Source organism: Trichechus manatus, unplaced genomic scaffold, assembly GCF_000243295.1.
Source record: "Trichechus manatus latirostris isolate Lorelei unplaced genomic scaffold, TriManLat1.0 scaffold00028, whole genome shotgun sequence".
In the NCBI taxonomy this organism is placed as follows: Eukaryota; Metazoa; Chordata; class Mammalia; order Sirenia; family Trichechidae; genus Trichechus; species Trichechus manatus.
Window position 1 is genome coordinate 20,031,122 of NW_004443964.1, and position 14,428 is coordinate 20,045,549.

At 54.4% G+C, this 14,428-nt stretch overlaps 1 protein-coding gene across 3 annotated transcripts in view; it reads right to left on the reverse strand.

Moving 5' to 3' along the window:
• CRHR1 (corticotropin releasing hormone receptor 1) overlaps window positions 1-12,447 on the reverse strand; it is a 46,505-nt gene extending 34,058 nt beyond the window's left edge. The window contains exon 1 of one of the 3 annotated variants that reach the window (XM_004374260.1): window positions 12,378-12,447. In XM_004374260.1, coding sequence (XP_004374317.1) covers window positions 12,378-12,410 — 33 coding nt within the window. In that variant the 5' untranslated portion in view covers window positions 12,411-12,447. The remainder of the gene's footprint in view (window positions 1-12,377) is intronic. The other 2 variants (XM_004374262.1, XM_004374261.1) reach the window with 2 other exon arrangements.
• Window positions 12,448-14,428: the final 1,981 nt, after the last annotated feature.

The following is a 14,428-nucleotide window of genomic DNA, read 5'->3' on the forward strand; positions in this document are numbered from 1 at the left end:
CACTCCTCCTTTCCACCCCTGATTCCCCATGTCCATTCAACCAGCTCCTAACCCTCTCTGCCTTCCCATCTCACCTCTGGACAGAAACTGCCCATTTAGTCTCATGTGTCTACTTGAGCTGAGAAGCACACTCTTCATAAGTATCATTTTATGTCCCACAGTCTAGTCCAATCTTTGTCTGAAGAGTTGGCCTTGGGAATTGTTTCAGTTCTGGGTTGACAGAGAGTCTGGGGGTCATGCTTTCTGGTGTTCCTCCAGTCTTGGTCAGACCATTAAGTCTGGTCTTTTTACTAGAATTTGAGTTCTGCACCCTACCTTTCTCCTGCTCCACCAGGAACTCTCTATTGTGTTCCCTGTCAGGGCAGTCATTGGTGGTAGCTAGGCACCATCTAGTTCTTCTTGTCTCAGGCTGATGCAGTTTCTTGTTTATGTGGCCATTTCTGTCTCTTGGGCTAGTACTTTCCTTGTCTTTGGTGTTCTTCAATCTCCTTTACTTCAGGTGGTTGGGACCAATGGATGCATCTTAGATGGCCGCTTGCTAGTTTTTAAGACCCCACATGCCACTCACCAAAGTAGGATCGAACTGTCAACTTTTTGGTTAGTAGCTGAGCGCTTAACAGTTTGTGCCACCTAGGGACTCCAGGAACCTGTGAAATGTGACCTTATTTGGAAAAAAGGTCTTTGCAGATGTAATTAAATTAAGGATGTTGAGATGAGGAGATCATCCTGGATTATTCACGTGGGTCCTAAATCCAGTGATAAGTGTCCTAATAAGAAAAGGCAGGGGGAGATTTGAGACAGACAAGGAGGAGAAGACACACACACACACACAGGGGAGAAAGGTCATGTGAAGACCGAGGTAAAGACAGGAGCAAGAAACGCCTGAAGCCACCCTAAGCTGGAAGAGGAAGGAAATGAATTCTCCCCTAGAGCCCCTAGAAGGACCTTGGCCCTGCGAATCTTGGACTTCTAGCCTCCAGGTCTATGAGAGAGTAAATGTCTGTTGCTTTAAGCCGCTAAGTTTGTGGTCACTTGTTACGCAGCTCTAGGTGGGACTCAAGGGCTGTGTTTGGCTCTCACAGGCATGGAGCCGGCCCCGACGAGCTGTGGGTATGTAGATGGCTCCCAGACACTGGGAAGCCGTCCCGGGGGGTGGGGGCGGGGAACATGTGCTGCTCTAGGAGACAGAGCGAGGTGCCGAGGACAGCCGTGGAGACACCAGCTGCGCAGGTGACACTATCAGCTGTGTGCTCGCCTCGGCCTACTCTCTGACAAGTGTAAAGGGAGGAGGGTTTCAGCACTGGCAGAAAAAGGATGTCCTTTCAGGAGCTGTGTTTGAAAAGGGAAGGCAGGGTGAGACCCTCTGCAAATGAGGGCCTATTAGAAAAGGCTAAAGGGGTTGGAGCTGTTTTTCCTGGAGGAGTGACTGCCTTCCAAGGCTACGAGGATCACTTTAAAGAGGGCTGCTGGACCACCAAACCCCACTGAGCAGAGAGATTAGGGCAGAGAGTTGGGGTAACCACAGAATCTTTCCTAAAATAGCTAATGTCCCCGGCTCTGTTTCTCTGTCTCCAAAAGAAGTGAATTAGGCGAGATCAGAAGTTTCCAGACAGCACTTAGCATCTGGGAAATAGAAAATTCCATTTCCCAGGCCTTACCTCAGAGATCGGGGTTCAGCAGGTCTGAGGGGGAAGGCGCAGGAGTCTATATATTTTTAATGCTCTCCAGGTGAAGCTAAGTGTCACCGGAACTGAAGACAACCGAACTAACCCAGTGGTTCTCAAATGGAGATGATTCTGATCCCCAGAGGACATCTGGCAATGTCTGGAGACATTTTTGGTTGTCACAATTAGAGGCATGCTACTGGCATCTAGCCAGGGATGCTGCTAAGCATCCTACAATACACAGGACAGCCCCCTACAACAAAGAATGATCTGGCCCAGATGCCAATAGCGCTGAGGTTGAGAAAACCTGGACTGGAGGGTCGTGAGGCTCCCTTCCAGCTTGGAAGACATTCGCCTGTCTGCCCACCATGAGGTAGCATGGGGCAAACCCTGGAAAGAGTGGGAGAACAAAAGGCAAGGGCCTTCAAGACAGGAAGAGGCCCTCCAGTTCACTCTGCCTGACAAACAGCCCAGGGTGACCCTGGACGAGTCATCTCCCCTCCTCCTGGCCTCAGTCTGGAGGCAGGGGGCTGGTGAGAATGACCTCTCCTGGCTATCGGGCAGACAGGAGATCCTCCCACTTCGTGCCGTGCTGGTCCTGCCTGGTCAGCATCCTCCAGGCCTCCTCCTGGGTACTTCACAGGAGCTGCAAGCGCATCCAGCCGGTGTCACAGGAGGTGCCTGGTGCTGACTCGGCCAACGTGGGGAACCGAGGCAGCACAGGGACAGCCACACATGCACACAGGCGTTTTTCCCAGAGTCAGTGAGCTGGGCCTCACCCAGCCTGTCCCTAGAGCCAGCACCTCGGAAGTAGGGGCAGAGCTGGAGCCTGGAGCACTGGAGAAGTTGGGCTCTTTTATGTTGGGCAGGACAACGAGTAGAACCAACGTGGGACTGCTGTTGGCAGTCAGCAGTCCTGTGGGGTGAGCCTCCCACAGAGGAAGGATTTCCTTGCCTCCAGAGAGCCCTGCGGCCACTGGATGTCATGAGTACCAAGGAGGTACAGGCTGAGTAAACCAAAGGGCCTCTCTGCCTCCTGGCCGTGGGTTCTTCCTACTTTAGTCAGCCCAGCCTCAGCAGCCAGGAAGAGCCCACTACGTCACTCACGCGCATCCTTACGATGGGAGATACACTGGGGCAAAGAGCACAGCAGGGCAGCCAGATGTGTAAAAAAAATGAATTGTTGTTGTTGTTGGGTGCCATCAAGTCGATTCAGACTCATAGCAACCCTATATGATGGAGTAGAACGGCTCCATAGGCTTTTCTAGGTTACAGTCTTTACAGGAGCAGATTGCCAGGTCTTTCTTCCACTTAGCCACTGGTGGGTTCAAACCACCAATCTTTTGGTTAGCAGCCAAGTGCTTAACAATTGCGCCACTGGGGCTCCTTAAAAAGTGAATTAGGACCCAGCAATTCCACTCCTTGCTGATGTGAGGGGTGGGGTGGGCTACAGAGGCTGGAGGGGCCCCACTAATGAAAGCAGTGGGTCCCACGTACTGGGGTCTGGTGGGCAGGCCCCTCACCACACAGGCATTTCCTCTTGATTCTCCATCACACTTTCAGGGGAGGTATTACTATCTCTCTATCCTCCAGATGAGGACACAAAGGCCCAGAGAGGTTGTGTGACTTGCCCAAGGTCAACCAGCCAGGAATTGGCAGAGCTAGGTTCCAATCCCAGGTTTCCTTAGGGGTGCTCTGTTCTCAGGGGTGTACTCTCACCCTTCCACTCTACAGGCCCCCGTTTCACAGCCTGGTAGGAGTGAGGTCATTGGGGCGCAGTGATCTGGAGAGAAAGGACCCCAAAGGCTGCCCACTCCCTGCCCATAGGGAACTGGAGAGTTGGGATGTGGCTTGAGGGACAGGATCCCATCGAGGGAGCCAGGAATAGGCCCCAGCTCTTCCCCACTGGTGCTTCTGCCCACCTCTGCTAGGCCTGGCTACTCCAGCCTCAGAACCAGGACAGCGGTGAGGAGGGGGCCCCAGGCTGCCAACAAGCCCCACCCCCAACCTCACTTGAGAACCAAAGTGCCCCACCTGCTCTCTAAGACCCTGGCTTCTGAGAAGGCTCTCGCACCTTTTCCTCAGCCCAGCTCCAAACTTCCCCATGGTGACATCTCCCATCAGCCCTGCCCAGAGCCCCTCATGAAGCAAAATGCCGCCCTTATATGCACATGGGCAAACGCCCCCAACACTGTGGGAACCAGGGGTGGAACAGGGGGCATGCCTGGAGTCTCTGAATGTTACTAAGCGGCGCCAACAGCGTGGCACTAGATAAGCCGTTGAGTCATAAATCCAAACGCAGAGGCAGAGAGGAATCTGTCTGTCTAGCTCGTCACTTCTGGGCCTCCTGTCGCCATAGCATCTCCATGCACACAGACAGACGTGCATCAGGGGAGCAGGAGCAAGGAAACGCCTTCCATTAAGTTCAGCATCTATCGTGTGCCTACTGTGTGAGGAGTACTGGGCCAGCTGCTGGGGAAACCGTGTGTGTGTGTGTGTGTGTGTGTGTGTGTATGTTTAAGGAATCCTCCTGGCCCAGGCAGAGCTCAGAACTAATGGTGGGAACAAGGGCTCTGGTTCGATGAGAGTGACCAGGGGTCCAGTTAGTAAGTGCTTTCCAGCACCCTGCGTGGGGCCACTCCAAAGAGCTGGAGGCCCCCACGTGGCTGGAGAGTCCAGGCCCCATTGTGAGCTCCAGGCTTGCACCAGGGGAGGAGACGTGGAGTGAGCAAAGGAACAACCAGTGAGTGAGTGATGGGTTTAGACTGGGAGGGCTTCCTGGAGGAGGGAATGGGGATGGTTCAGGAAGACTTTGGTGGACAGGACAGGCAAGGATTGGCGTGGAGAGACTGGAGGCCGCAGCCCTGGCAGGAGGAATGGCGTGGCCAAAGGCAGGACAGCTGGCAGAAAGGACTAGTCTGTGGGGGGGTGTGGGGGTAGGAAGGAGAACAGTTTGATTGAGGTAGAGGGCCAAGGGTGAGGAACAGGAGAGGCAGGGATTGTCAGGTCCTTTCACTTCTAAAGTGGTTTGGGGAGGACTTGATGGAGTAATTGGTGTAGACCTGGGTGCATGGGAGCAGCTCAGAGAATGGTGCATCCGGCCATGGAAGCTGGGCTGAGTGGAGAGAAAGGGCATAGGAGGGAGGAAGAGGCAGGGGCTCAAGCCCAGGAGGCAGCCCTCCCTTCCAGGACCAGCCTCGCCCTTCAGGGCTGGGAAGACCACAGAGTGCCAAGGATCTCAGGCTCCCAGCCAGGCACGTGTGGCTGGGGGGTGGCCATGCAGGCTGCCCAACATGCCATCCACCCCTGCAGCCCTGGGTGCCCAGCTGCCCCTCTGGGAGTCCATCCCCCAGTCCTGGCCTCCAACTGGTGGCCACTGCACACCTGCCTCACCCACATGTGCTTACAGGAGAGGTGAGAACCATGTCAATGACCTCTAAGGGGGTAGCAGGTGGGGGAGGGATGCTATTACAGCCCCGAGGGTCTCAGCACATGCATGCGTGTGTGCATGTGTGTGTGTGTGAGAGAGAGAGAGAGAGACAGACAGACAGACAGACTACACACTGGGGACTGTTAGGACCACAAAGACAGCAGGTTACGTTTCTTCTGTACTGGGCTGCTGGGGGGTGGGATGAGATGAGGTGTTCTTCTACTGATGTGCATCAGCAACCTCACAGCGTTTCCAGGCTCCCTGGGGCTCTCCTGACAGCTGAGGAAGGCTCTAGGCATTGGGTTAGGATTGGGGTGGGGGGGTTTCTTGTGAGAAACGGAGAGAGGGGGTTTCCAGGAGGCAGTATCTCTGTCTTGGAACCAGGGCACACACTGTCTTGTGTGCTGGGGAGAAAGTAAGAACGACCAAAGAAGAAAACGGGTCGTTTTTCTTCTTATCACTTCTCTCTCTCGTCTCTGTCTGTCTCTCTCCTTTCCCAGGCTTTTCTGTCCTTCTGTCCTGTTTGTTCTCTCTCATGCCAGTGTTGTCCGTCTCTGTGTCACCTTTAGCAACTCTCTCTCTCTGCGTCCCTTTTACTGTCTGTCTGTGGCTGTCTCTGTGTCCATCTTACACAATAATAAAAAGTCCACCCTGGAGCAGGGCAAAAGCTGTGTCTCTGCTCTTACTTCTGATAGTGTGTCAGTGTCCCAGGTGCAGGGGGCTTGGATCTGTGAAGATGGCCCCTCAGACAGCCCTGGACTTCCCCTAAACCCTCTGCAAGGCAGCCAACCCCTCCTGGACCCATTTCCATTTCCAGCCTGCACAGTTCAGCCCCTCATCTCTGGGCCTCCCTCCCTCTCTGCTCACAGGCCTTCCACTGAGCTCTATCCCCACAGTGGAAGTACCGTTGGACCCCGGTAAGCTGGGAGTGATCTTCTGGAAATCACTGAGCCTTTCACAAATGCTCCAAGGAGACTGGGGAAACATGGAAGGATGAACGGATCAAACCAGTTGCCATCTGAGTCAATCTGACTCCTGGTGACCCCATGTGTGTCAGAGTAAAACTGTGCTCCCTAGGGTTTTCAGTGGCTGAGCTTTCAGAAATAGATTGTCAGGCCTTTCTTCTGAGGCATCTCTGGGTGGACTTGAACCTCCAACCTTTAGGTTAGCAGCTAAGGACGTTAACTGTTTGCTACACCTAGCAACTCCTAACAGATCAAAGGGTGAGAAAAATCCCTGCTATCAATGGAAAAATTGCAGCCATCTCGTAACCCCAGCTCTTCCCTTTGGGCAGGCTGCCTTCCAGCTCTTCAGCTCTGTGTCCCTGCTGGGGATACCCATTGCTGTAGATTCCAACTCTTCTCAACCCTATAGGAGCCCCAGAGGGTTTCTAAGGCTGTAACCTTTACAGAAGCAGACTGCCCCATCTGTCTACCATGGAGCAGCCGGTGGGTTTGAACTGCTGACCTTTTGGTTAGCAGCTGAGCACTTAACCACTGTGCCACCAGGGCTCCTTCCTGCTGGGGATACTAAACAATAAGTTGTTCCTGGGGACCTTGACCTCCCAGTGCTTAAAGGTTCGACCGAGACTCCCACTGTGTCTCATGATGCCCCCACTACCTCTTACAACTTGGGTGATGGGTAGACTCTAAACTGTAGTCGTTCTGCCTACAAGTCTCCATTTCCCCGGCTCTTCAGCCACAGAAGCAGCTGGACCAGTCTGGCCAGTTTCTCTTCTCCCTCTGACCTAGGCACCCTGGCTCACTATCAGATTGGCTGGTGGTTGGGAACGAGTTGACAGGTGGAGAGGCGCAGGTGCTGGCGACTCAAACTCCACCAATAAGTGCCTCACTGAGGCAGCTCCCTGGGGTCCAGCAGGGCCAGGGGGTGGGATCGTGAAATTGCCTGTGTTTATATAAGCAAATGTTGGCAGTTCGAACCTATCCAGGGTTCCTTGGGAGAAAGACCTGGAGACCTGCTCCCATAAAGATTACAGCCAAGAAAACCCTATAGGGCAGTGCTACTCTGTCACATGGGGTCATGCTATGAGTCGAAACGATGGCACCCAACAACAACATGGGACAGAAGCAGCATCCACAAACATCCTCTTTTGTCCCAGAAATGGGTTGATGGCTGCTTGGAGGACAGTTGCCAAAAGAACGTGTTAGGCTAAAGCATTTGAATTGGTGGATCGGTGTGCACAGGACCTATCTTTCAGAGCTGTACCCTAGCATGCCAATTTCACAGAAAAGGATGGAGGTGTCTACACTCAAGAGGCTTCCTCCCTCCCTCCCTCTCTTCATTCCTTCCTTTCAATTTTGTTAAATGAAGCAAACACCACTTACTCTGAAAATAAATGGTTAATAATCTGTTGCTTAATAGGCTGCAGCTAGTTGTTTTCAAAATAATTGCTTGCATCAGTGAGTTAATCATTTTGCATTATCCTCCCTACATGTCTCTACTTTGGTTGTCAAATGCTTCCACATGTAGAGATGTTCAGAAGTTCAATTGCAGGCACCTCTGTCCTTTGACCTTTGAGCTCCAATGGATGGCAAGTGGCCTCATGCTTTTCCCCAGGGACTGTGGAAAGCACCCTGGGGCAGGAGGAGAGTCTACACTGCCAAGCACCCCTTCCTCCATCCCCTACCCCCTCATCATCTCTCCCTTCCATCAAGCTCCTTGGGGGAGGGTCTTGTTATCGCCATCAGAGACGGCTTTTCTGCTAGGGGTGGTGAGACCCCTTCTCTGTTTTGACATGACATCTGCATCCTGTAGGAACAACAATGGATCCAATCAAATTGTGCAATACTAAACTGGAGGAATCAGCAATAAAACCTTCCACACTTTCAAGAAACATTTGCTAAACAACCTACTATGTGCAACGTGTTATTAGGCTCAATGCTGTGATGGGTAAAAGTTGCAAAGATGCTATATATTGACTGTCCAAATTCTGCTGCTAGTTGCTTTTCTTGCATTATCTCATTTCCTCTGAATAGCAGCCATCTTGCAACTTGTTCTGAATGTGAACTCTGCGCCAGGCACTTACCATCTATTAACTTGTTTCGTCCCGCCCTCCTCCTTATGAGTTATGTGCTGCCCCCATTTCAGAGTGGGGGCACTGAAGCTCAGAGACGTTAAGCACCTTGCTCATGGTCCCACCAATGGGAAGCAGCAGAGCTGGGAGCTGACTGCTGCCCCGCACTCTGCCCATGTGAGGTCACAGCCCTAAGGAATGTTCCAAATACAGACCTTTCACAGAGGTAGGAGAGATAACAGGGAATCTGGTCCAATACTCCTGTTTCACAGCCAGAGAAACTGTGGCTCAGAGAAGGAGGGTGACCTACCTGAAGCCACACAGCCGACTAGAGGCAGAACTGGGACCAAAGCCAGGTTTGCCAACCACCAGGAAGGATGACGGTAGCTGAAATGATCAGCCCTGCACCTAATGCTGTCCCCTGACCACACCAAGGCCACGTCCAGAGCTCAGGCCGATGGGCTCGGCAAGCATCCCGGCGCATGGGGTGGTGCCAAGGAGCACCTCTGACCCCCAGACCCCTTCCTCCCTTTGTGCTGCTGAGTGCCGCTGGCTGGCGATGCTCCCTGACAAGCCGAGTGTTAGAGAGGGTGAGAAATGGAGTTTCCGCCTGAGCTTATCCTCACCTTCTCCGGGTCAGCGTCCTGCTTCTCCATAATCTATACACTCCTTGAAAACCGGGCTGGCCCGAATCTTGCCCGCTCCCTATGGCTGGCCGTATCGACCCTCCCTGTGGCTGGTCATGTTGAGTCTGAAAGGCCAGGCCTGCCTTCCAGGCCCCCGCCCCGATTTTTGTTTTGCTCCTAGTCTGTGGCCAGGCCAGTGTCCCCACAACTCCCAGCAGCCCATGGCCCCAATCTGGGCTCACGTCTTTTGCTCTCCTGTTTCTTCCTGCTAATGCCCCCCTTGAAAAGCTGGCTCCCCATTTTTTATCAAAGAAACAACTTAGAAATGTCCCGAATGTGCATGGATATAAGGATGGCAAAGCACACACACTCACAGGCAATAGGCAGAAATTGAAACTCTCCCTCTGGAAGGCTCGGGAATAACACGCAACAGACTTGGGCTCTAACAGAGTAAACGAGGTGGCAGGTACCTGGTGGCCACAGCTGTGCTCAAACCCGCACTGGAAAAGGACCTGCTGGGATTATTGTTTTTAATGTTTAACAGTCATATTAGGAGGGCGAGGTTGTAATAATTTTCCTCTCTGGTTTGTAAACTTTGTGTAATGCTGTGAGATGGCTTTTACAATAATAATAGCAATACAACCAACTCCCTCCTCAGAATTCATTCTCCCTAATAACCCAGGAGGCCGTGCCTTCTCTGTCCCTCCCAATCACCGGAACCACAGTTTGGAGCCACACTCGGGTCTCCCTGTGGGGAGCTGCAGCTGGTGGGTAGGTGCCTGCGGTGTGCTCCCCTCACCCCAACCCACCCCCCTAGGGTAGAGAAAATATCTCACCTCTGTCTTTGCTCTCACTCACACACAGATCTCTCCCCCACTCACACACACACCCTGTCACACACTCACACGGTCATCTCTCTCTATACACATTCACACACACCTCTTTCTTGCTCATCAAGCACACTCACACACACGTTTCTTCTTCACGCACACATACACACTCGTGCACATTCACACACACTTCTTTCTCCCTCATTTACACACGTAATTCTCAATGCACACTCATACACAGCCCTTCTCGTGCACATTCACATGCACACCTTACTCACGCACGCTCACACATACACACACCCTCTCATGCACACTCATATACACACTCTGTCACTCACGCACACACACACTCGCCCCCAGTACTCTGTAACCAGTACGGTGCTAAAAAAAGCAGGTGCTATTGAGTCAACTCTGACTCATGGTGACCCCTTGTGTGTCAGAGTAGAACTGGACTCAACAGGATTTTCAGTGGCTGATTCTTCAGAGGTGGGTCACCAGGTCTTTCTCCCAAGGCACCTTTCAGTGGACTCAAACCTCCAGGGACTCCAATACAGTGCTAGGCCCAGAGTGGATCCTTTCCCAACATTGGCTGACTTGTTGGGGACAGAGACGAATTTTGGATTTTCCATAACTCCCCTAGATTCCTACTCACAAAATCATCTGACCTGTCATCTGGTGGAGGTCTAAAGGGAGATTTAAGTGGTTTAGAATATTTTCTGGAAAAAGCTAACAAAACAAAGTCTTAGGGCTGGAGTTTGAGTTCTGACTCCATCACTTACTAGCTGTGTGACTTTGGAGAAGTTACTTAGCCTCTCTTTTCTTCAGTTTTCTCATCAATAAAATGGGGATAATACTTCCTACCTCCTAGGGCTGTTGTGAGGATAAAACGATAATATTTGCAAAGCAGGTAGAACATGGTCCTGCAACTTGCATGTGCTACATAAATAAAAGAAAAAAGCAACTGTTTAATTGAAGCCAGCATTAGCTGTCCATTCACTCACTGCCCTGCCTGCATTCAGCATTGACTGAGTGCCTACTGAGTTCACTAGACCAGACACAAAGGGCACAGACCCTGTTATCTAGTTAAAAAAAAAAAAAAAGACACAATTTTAGTACGACCTGATAATTCTAAATAGAGATTTGCACATGATTCTAAGAAAGGCCAAAGAAAGAACACTTACCTTCTACCAACTAAACTTGGGCAGGAAAAACCCAAAACAAAACTTCGGGGTTTTATTCGATCCCTTGAATCCATTTAAAAGTTTGAATTCAGTTTGATTTGTGACTGTTCACCAAGGTTTGGTACACACGAGTCTTTTGGAAAATATTCCCATTGAATGCCATCTATTTATCCTCTCTGATATTTTTCTTTCTGCCTGTCTTGCCGGGTCTCCGTGATCACGCAGAAAATAATCTCTGGGTCCACCCCCAGCCCTCAGCTAATGGGAGGGAGAGAGGCAGGGGTACAATCTGACCAACGTTTTGTCATTGTTTTTAAACAACCACTTATAAAATATTTGGGCGGGGAAGAGGAAAGGAAAATCCTTAGTAAGTGGTTAACTTCTCAGCTGCTGAACCACAGTAATTTGTTTTAAAAGCTTGGTGGTTCAACTCAATTAAACCACTTTGTGAACCCGTATACGCACAGCTGGTTTAATAATTGATGGAAAAATAAAATCCAGTCAATCTGCACCCCTCCCCCAAAGCCATTCCATTCTTTTGAATATAATCGCTTTTAAATGCACCGACCTGAGTTAAACTGGTGTTTGCGGCTCAGGCTGTCCACACCGACCGTGCGGAGTCCCGAGAACCGCGCGACGCAAAGAGCAGGCGAGCGCCGCGCTGGGCTCCCCGCGACGGCCCGAGGCCCACCCACCTCTTTAGCCGGCTGCTGCATACGTGCCCGCACCCAGCAAGCCGAAACGTTTTGGGAAGCGCCCTGCGCCGGGAAGTGGCGGCTGTCACTAGTGGCGAGCCTGTCAGCCCCCAGCCGTTCATCAGCTCCCACCGCCCGCAGGCAGGCCCCCGCCGCCCCCGAACTTCAGCCAGCAGACGCTGGGCTTGCGGTCTGGCGACTTTCCTAAACTCCGGGCGCCGGCATCGCGTCGCCCGACCCGGGGCAGAAACGAGCAGACGCGGCCGGCGAAGCAGTGCCGGGACCTGCCTGTGCAAAGGCTCGGAGAGCGAGCGCTGCGCTCCCGGGTTGCTGCTCCCGGCCCGCCAGCAGCGGCGGAGAAACTGGCCCCACCGCCGGAGACACTGTCCCCTCTCCGGAGGCTGCGATTCGATCAAGGGCTTGGAGGCGCGGGGGACAGTCATCTCCCTGGGTTTGCCGCTTTCCGCAGAGCCGAAAAAGCAGGAAGGAGATCCCCAGGACTGGCGGCTGGGGCGTGCGGAGTTGCGATAAGAGGGTGCTAGGGACAGGGTGAGGACCCACCTCCAGAGCCTCCTGTCCCAGGGCCGCGCTCCGCATGCGAGGGATGGGAGGTGGAAGCGAGCTTCAGCCCCCACAGCCTGCAGAGTCTCCGCAACCAGCCGTTCCCGCGGGTGGGCGGGCCCCCTCCCCCGCCAGCATCCCGGCAGTGTCGCCACAAGGTTTCTTCTTTCACCTGAGCTCCGCCACCCGCCCAGCCCCGGCTCCAGTCCAGGGAGTTCGGCTGCCCCTCAGACTTCGGCCGCCCGTGGCCCGGGCACCGTTCTGCCCCGTGCTTCCCGCACGCCACCCCTGCCGCCCGCCCTGCGCCAGCCGGGGCCGGGGGCGCCAGGCTCAAGGGCTGCCCTGCGCACTCCTACCTTGACGAGCCGGAGCTGCGGGCGCCGTCCCATCCTTGGTCTCGCTCAGTCACCGTCCTGGATGCCTGGGTCCCTCGAACATCCCAGAGGGGACGGCGGGCGGTTGTGGGCTAGGGTGGCGCAGAGCCGGCGGCTGGGCTCCTAGGTCGCTGCCCTGCACGGAGGTCCTGGGCGCCGCGCTCCCCGACCCCGCAGCCCAGCCCGTCCCGGGGAAGTCCCGCCGCCGTTCCCCGACTCAGCCTCAGTTGGCAGCCGCCTCTCGCCAGCTGGGAGGGCGCCTCGCCGCTGCCATTTCCCCCTCGGTCCGCGCTTCTCCTTGCCTGGCTCCCCACCCCCTCGCCTTGCGCGTCTCCTCCCTTCTCAATCCGCTCCCCTCCTCTTGGTCCCTCCTCCGCGCCTCGCCCCTCGGTTCCCGCCCCCTCCTGCCTCCTCGGCCCATTGCCTTCCCGGGGGCCCCCTCTCCGCGCCCTCGCGGCGCTGACCCCCTTCCCCCGCTCCCGGGTTTGCGTCAGTCCAAGGGACGCGGTGGCGGCCGCCGCAGCCCCGAGAGAAGCCGAGGATGGGGGGCGGGGGAAGAGGCAGCTTCTCGCCTCCCGCCCCTGATGAAATCGGGCCCGAGAAGTCCAAAGGAGTCTGGGGGACTGGGGAGGCTCAGAAGGGTCTATGACAGTGAGGCTATTGGAAGGTGGGGAATCGGACAGCCAGGCTGAGCGGAGCAGCCACGGAGACGGGGTGAAGCTGGGAACTGCGTTTGGGCAGTTCCCGCCCCGTGCTGGCACGGAGACGGTCCCCGCCCCCACTCCAGCCGGCGCCTAATGCTGGGGCCCTACCCCCAGGGCCTTTGGTACTGACACACCCGGTGGGCGATGAGACGCGAAAGTTCGGCTAGACAACCCTTCTCGTTCATTCATTAATCCATTTTCATTTATTCATTTTACAAGCTAAGCGCCTGCTTAGTTGTGCCTGGGTAAGAGGCTGGACCTGGGAACCCCAAAATGAAGGGGAGACGGCGGTGGCCCGCAGGACTAGCCGGCAGCTGAAGGCTGGAAGAAAAGCTGTGCGCGCATTGCGCTACAGCGCGGGGAACACAGCTCGAACCTTGTGCGCAGGGAGTGGAGGAGGCCGCAGCGCCCCCTCTAGACCGAGCTTGCAGGGTAGGGGTCACCTGCTCCGCTAGATCTCGAAGTCTTCATTCGGCTTTACCCCTCAGCTCCCCATCCCATCCCCAGCTCTGGGAGGCAGCTCTCTCTTGCGCCAGTCCGGTAAGCTTTTCCCTCCAGCCCTTCTAGAAGGACAGCACTTTTGACTTCCTCCCCTCCGCCCCTCCTTCCGCCAGAACTGAAGAGTTGCCAGAGAGAAACCTTCCCTCCGCCCCGCAGAGCCTCAGCCTTCAACCCCGCCAACGGCAGCCCCTCTGTAGTAGCCCCTACTCTGGCCGGCTCCTAACACTGGGGCCCTACCCTCCAGAGCCTTTGGTACTGACTGTGGGCAGAGCACCGTGGGTAGAGCACCGTCGCATAGAAGCCATCAGCTGGCTTTGAAATCAAACGCTGAACCTAGTTGCCCTGGGTTCTGTGCTCTGTCGCTCACCCCCTTCCACCCACTTCTCAGCACATTGGTCAAGAGCCAGCACATTCATGGGTCCAACAGACTCTCCATTTGGAACCGGACTTACAGTAAGAGGCCATGTGATCCAACACACAGGAAACTGAGGCACACAAAGGGATGGTGACCTGTCTAAAGTCCCACAACTGCTGAGCCTAGGTCTCAGTTTCCGCTGCCAGGTTCACTTACCTTCCCAGCATGCTCTGCTGCCTTCTCTTGTGTTGCTTACCACCCAGGAGCACCCAGATTCTAAGTGCCAGGAGAGCTGACCCTTGATGGGGTTTGGGGCGCTGAGGTGGGGAGGGGCATTGCCCAGGAAGTGAGCTGGCCACACTGGCTGAGCCACACAGGGTGGCACTTTCTAGGTGAAGCCACAGTCCAAACTCTCACAAAATTCCCACTAATTAGTGCCCCAGAGCTGGTCATACTGAGCCAGGAGCTGACTC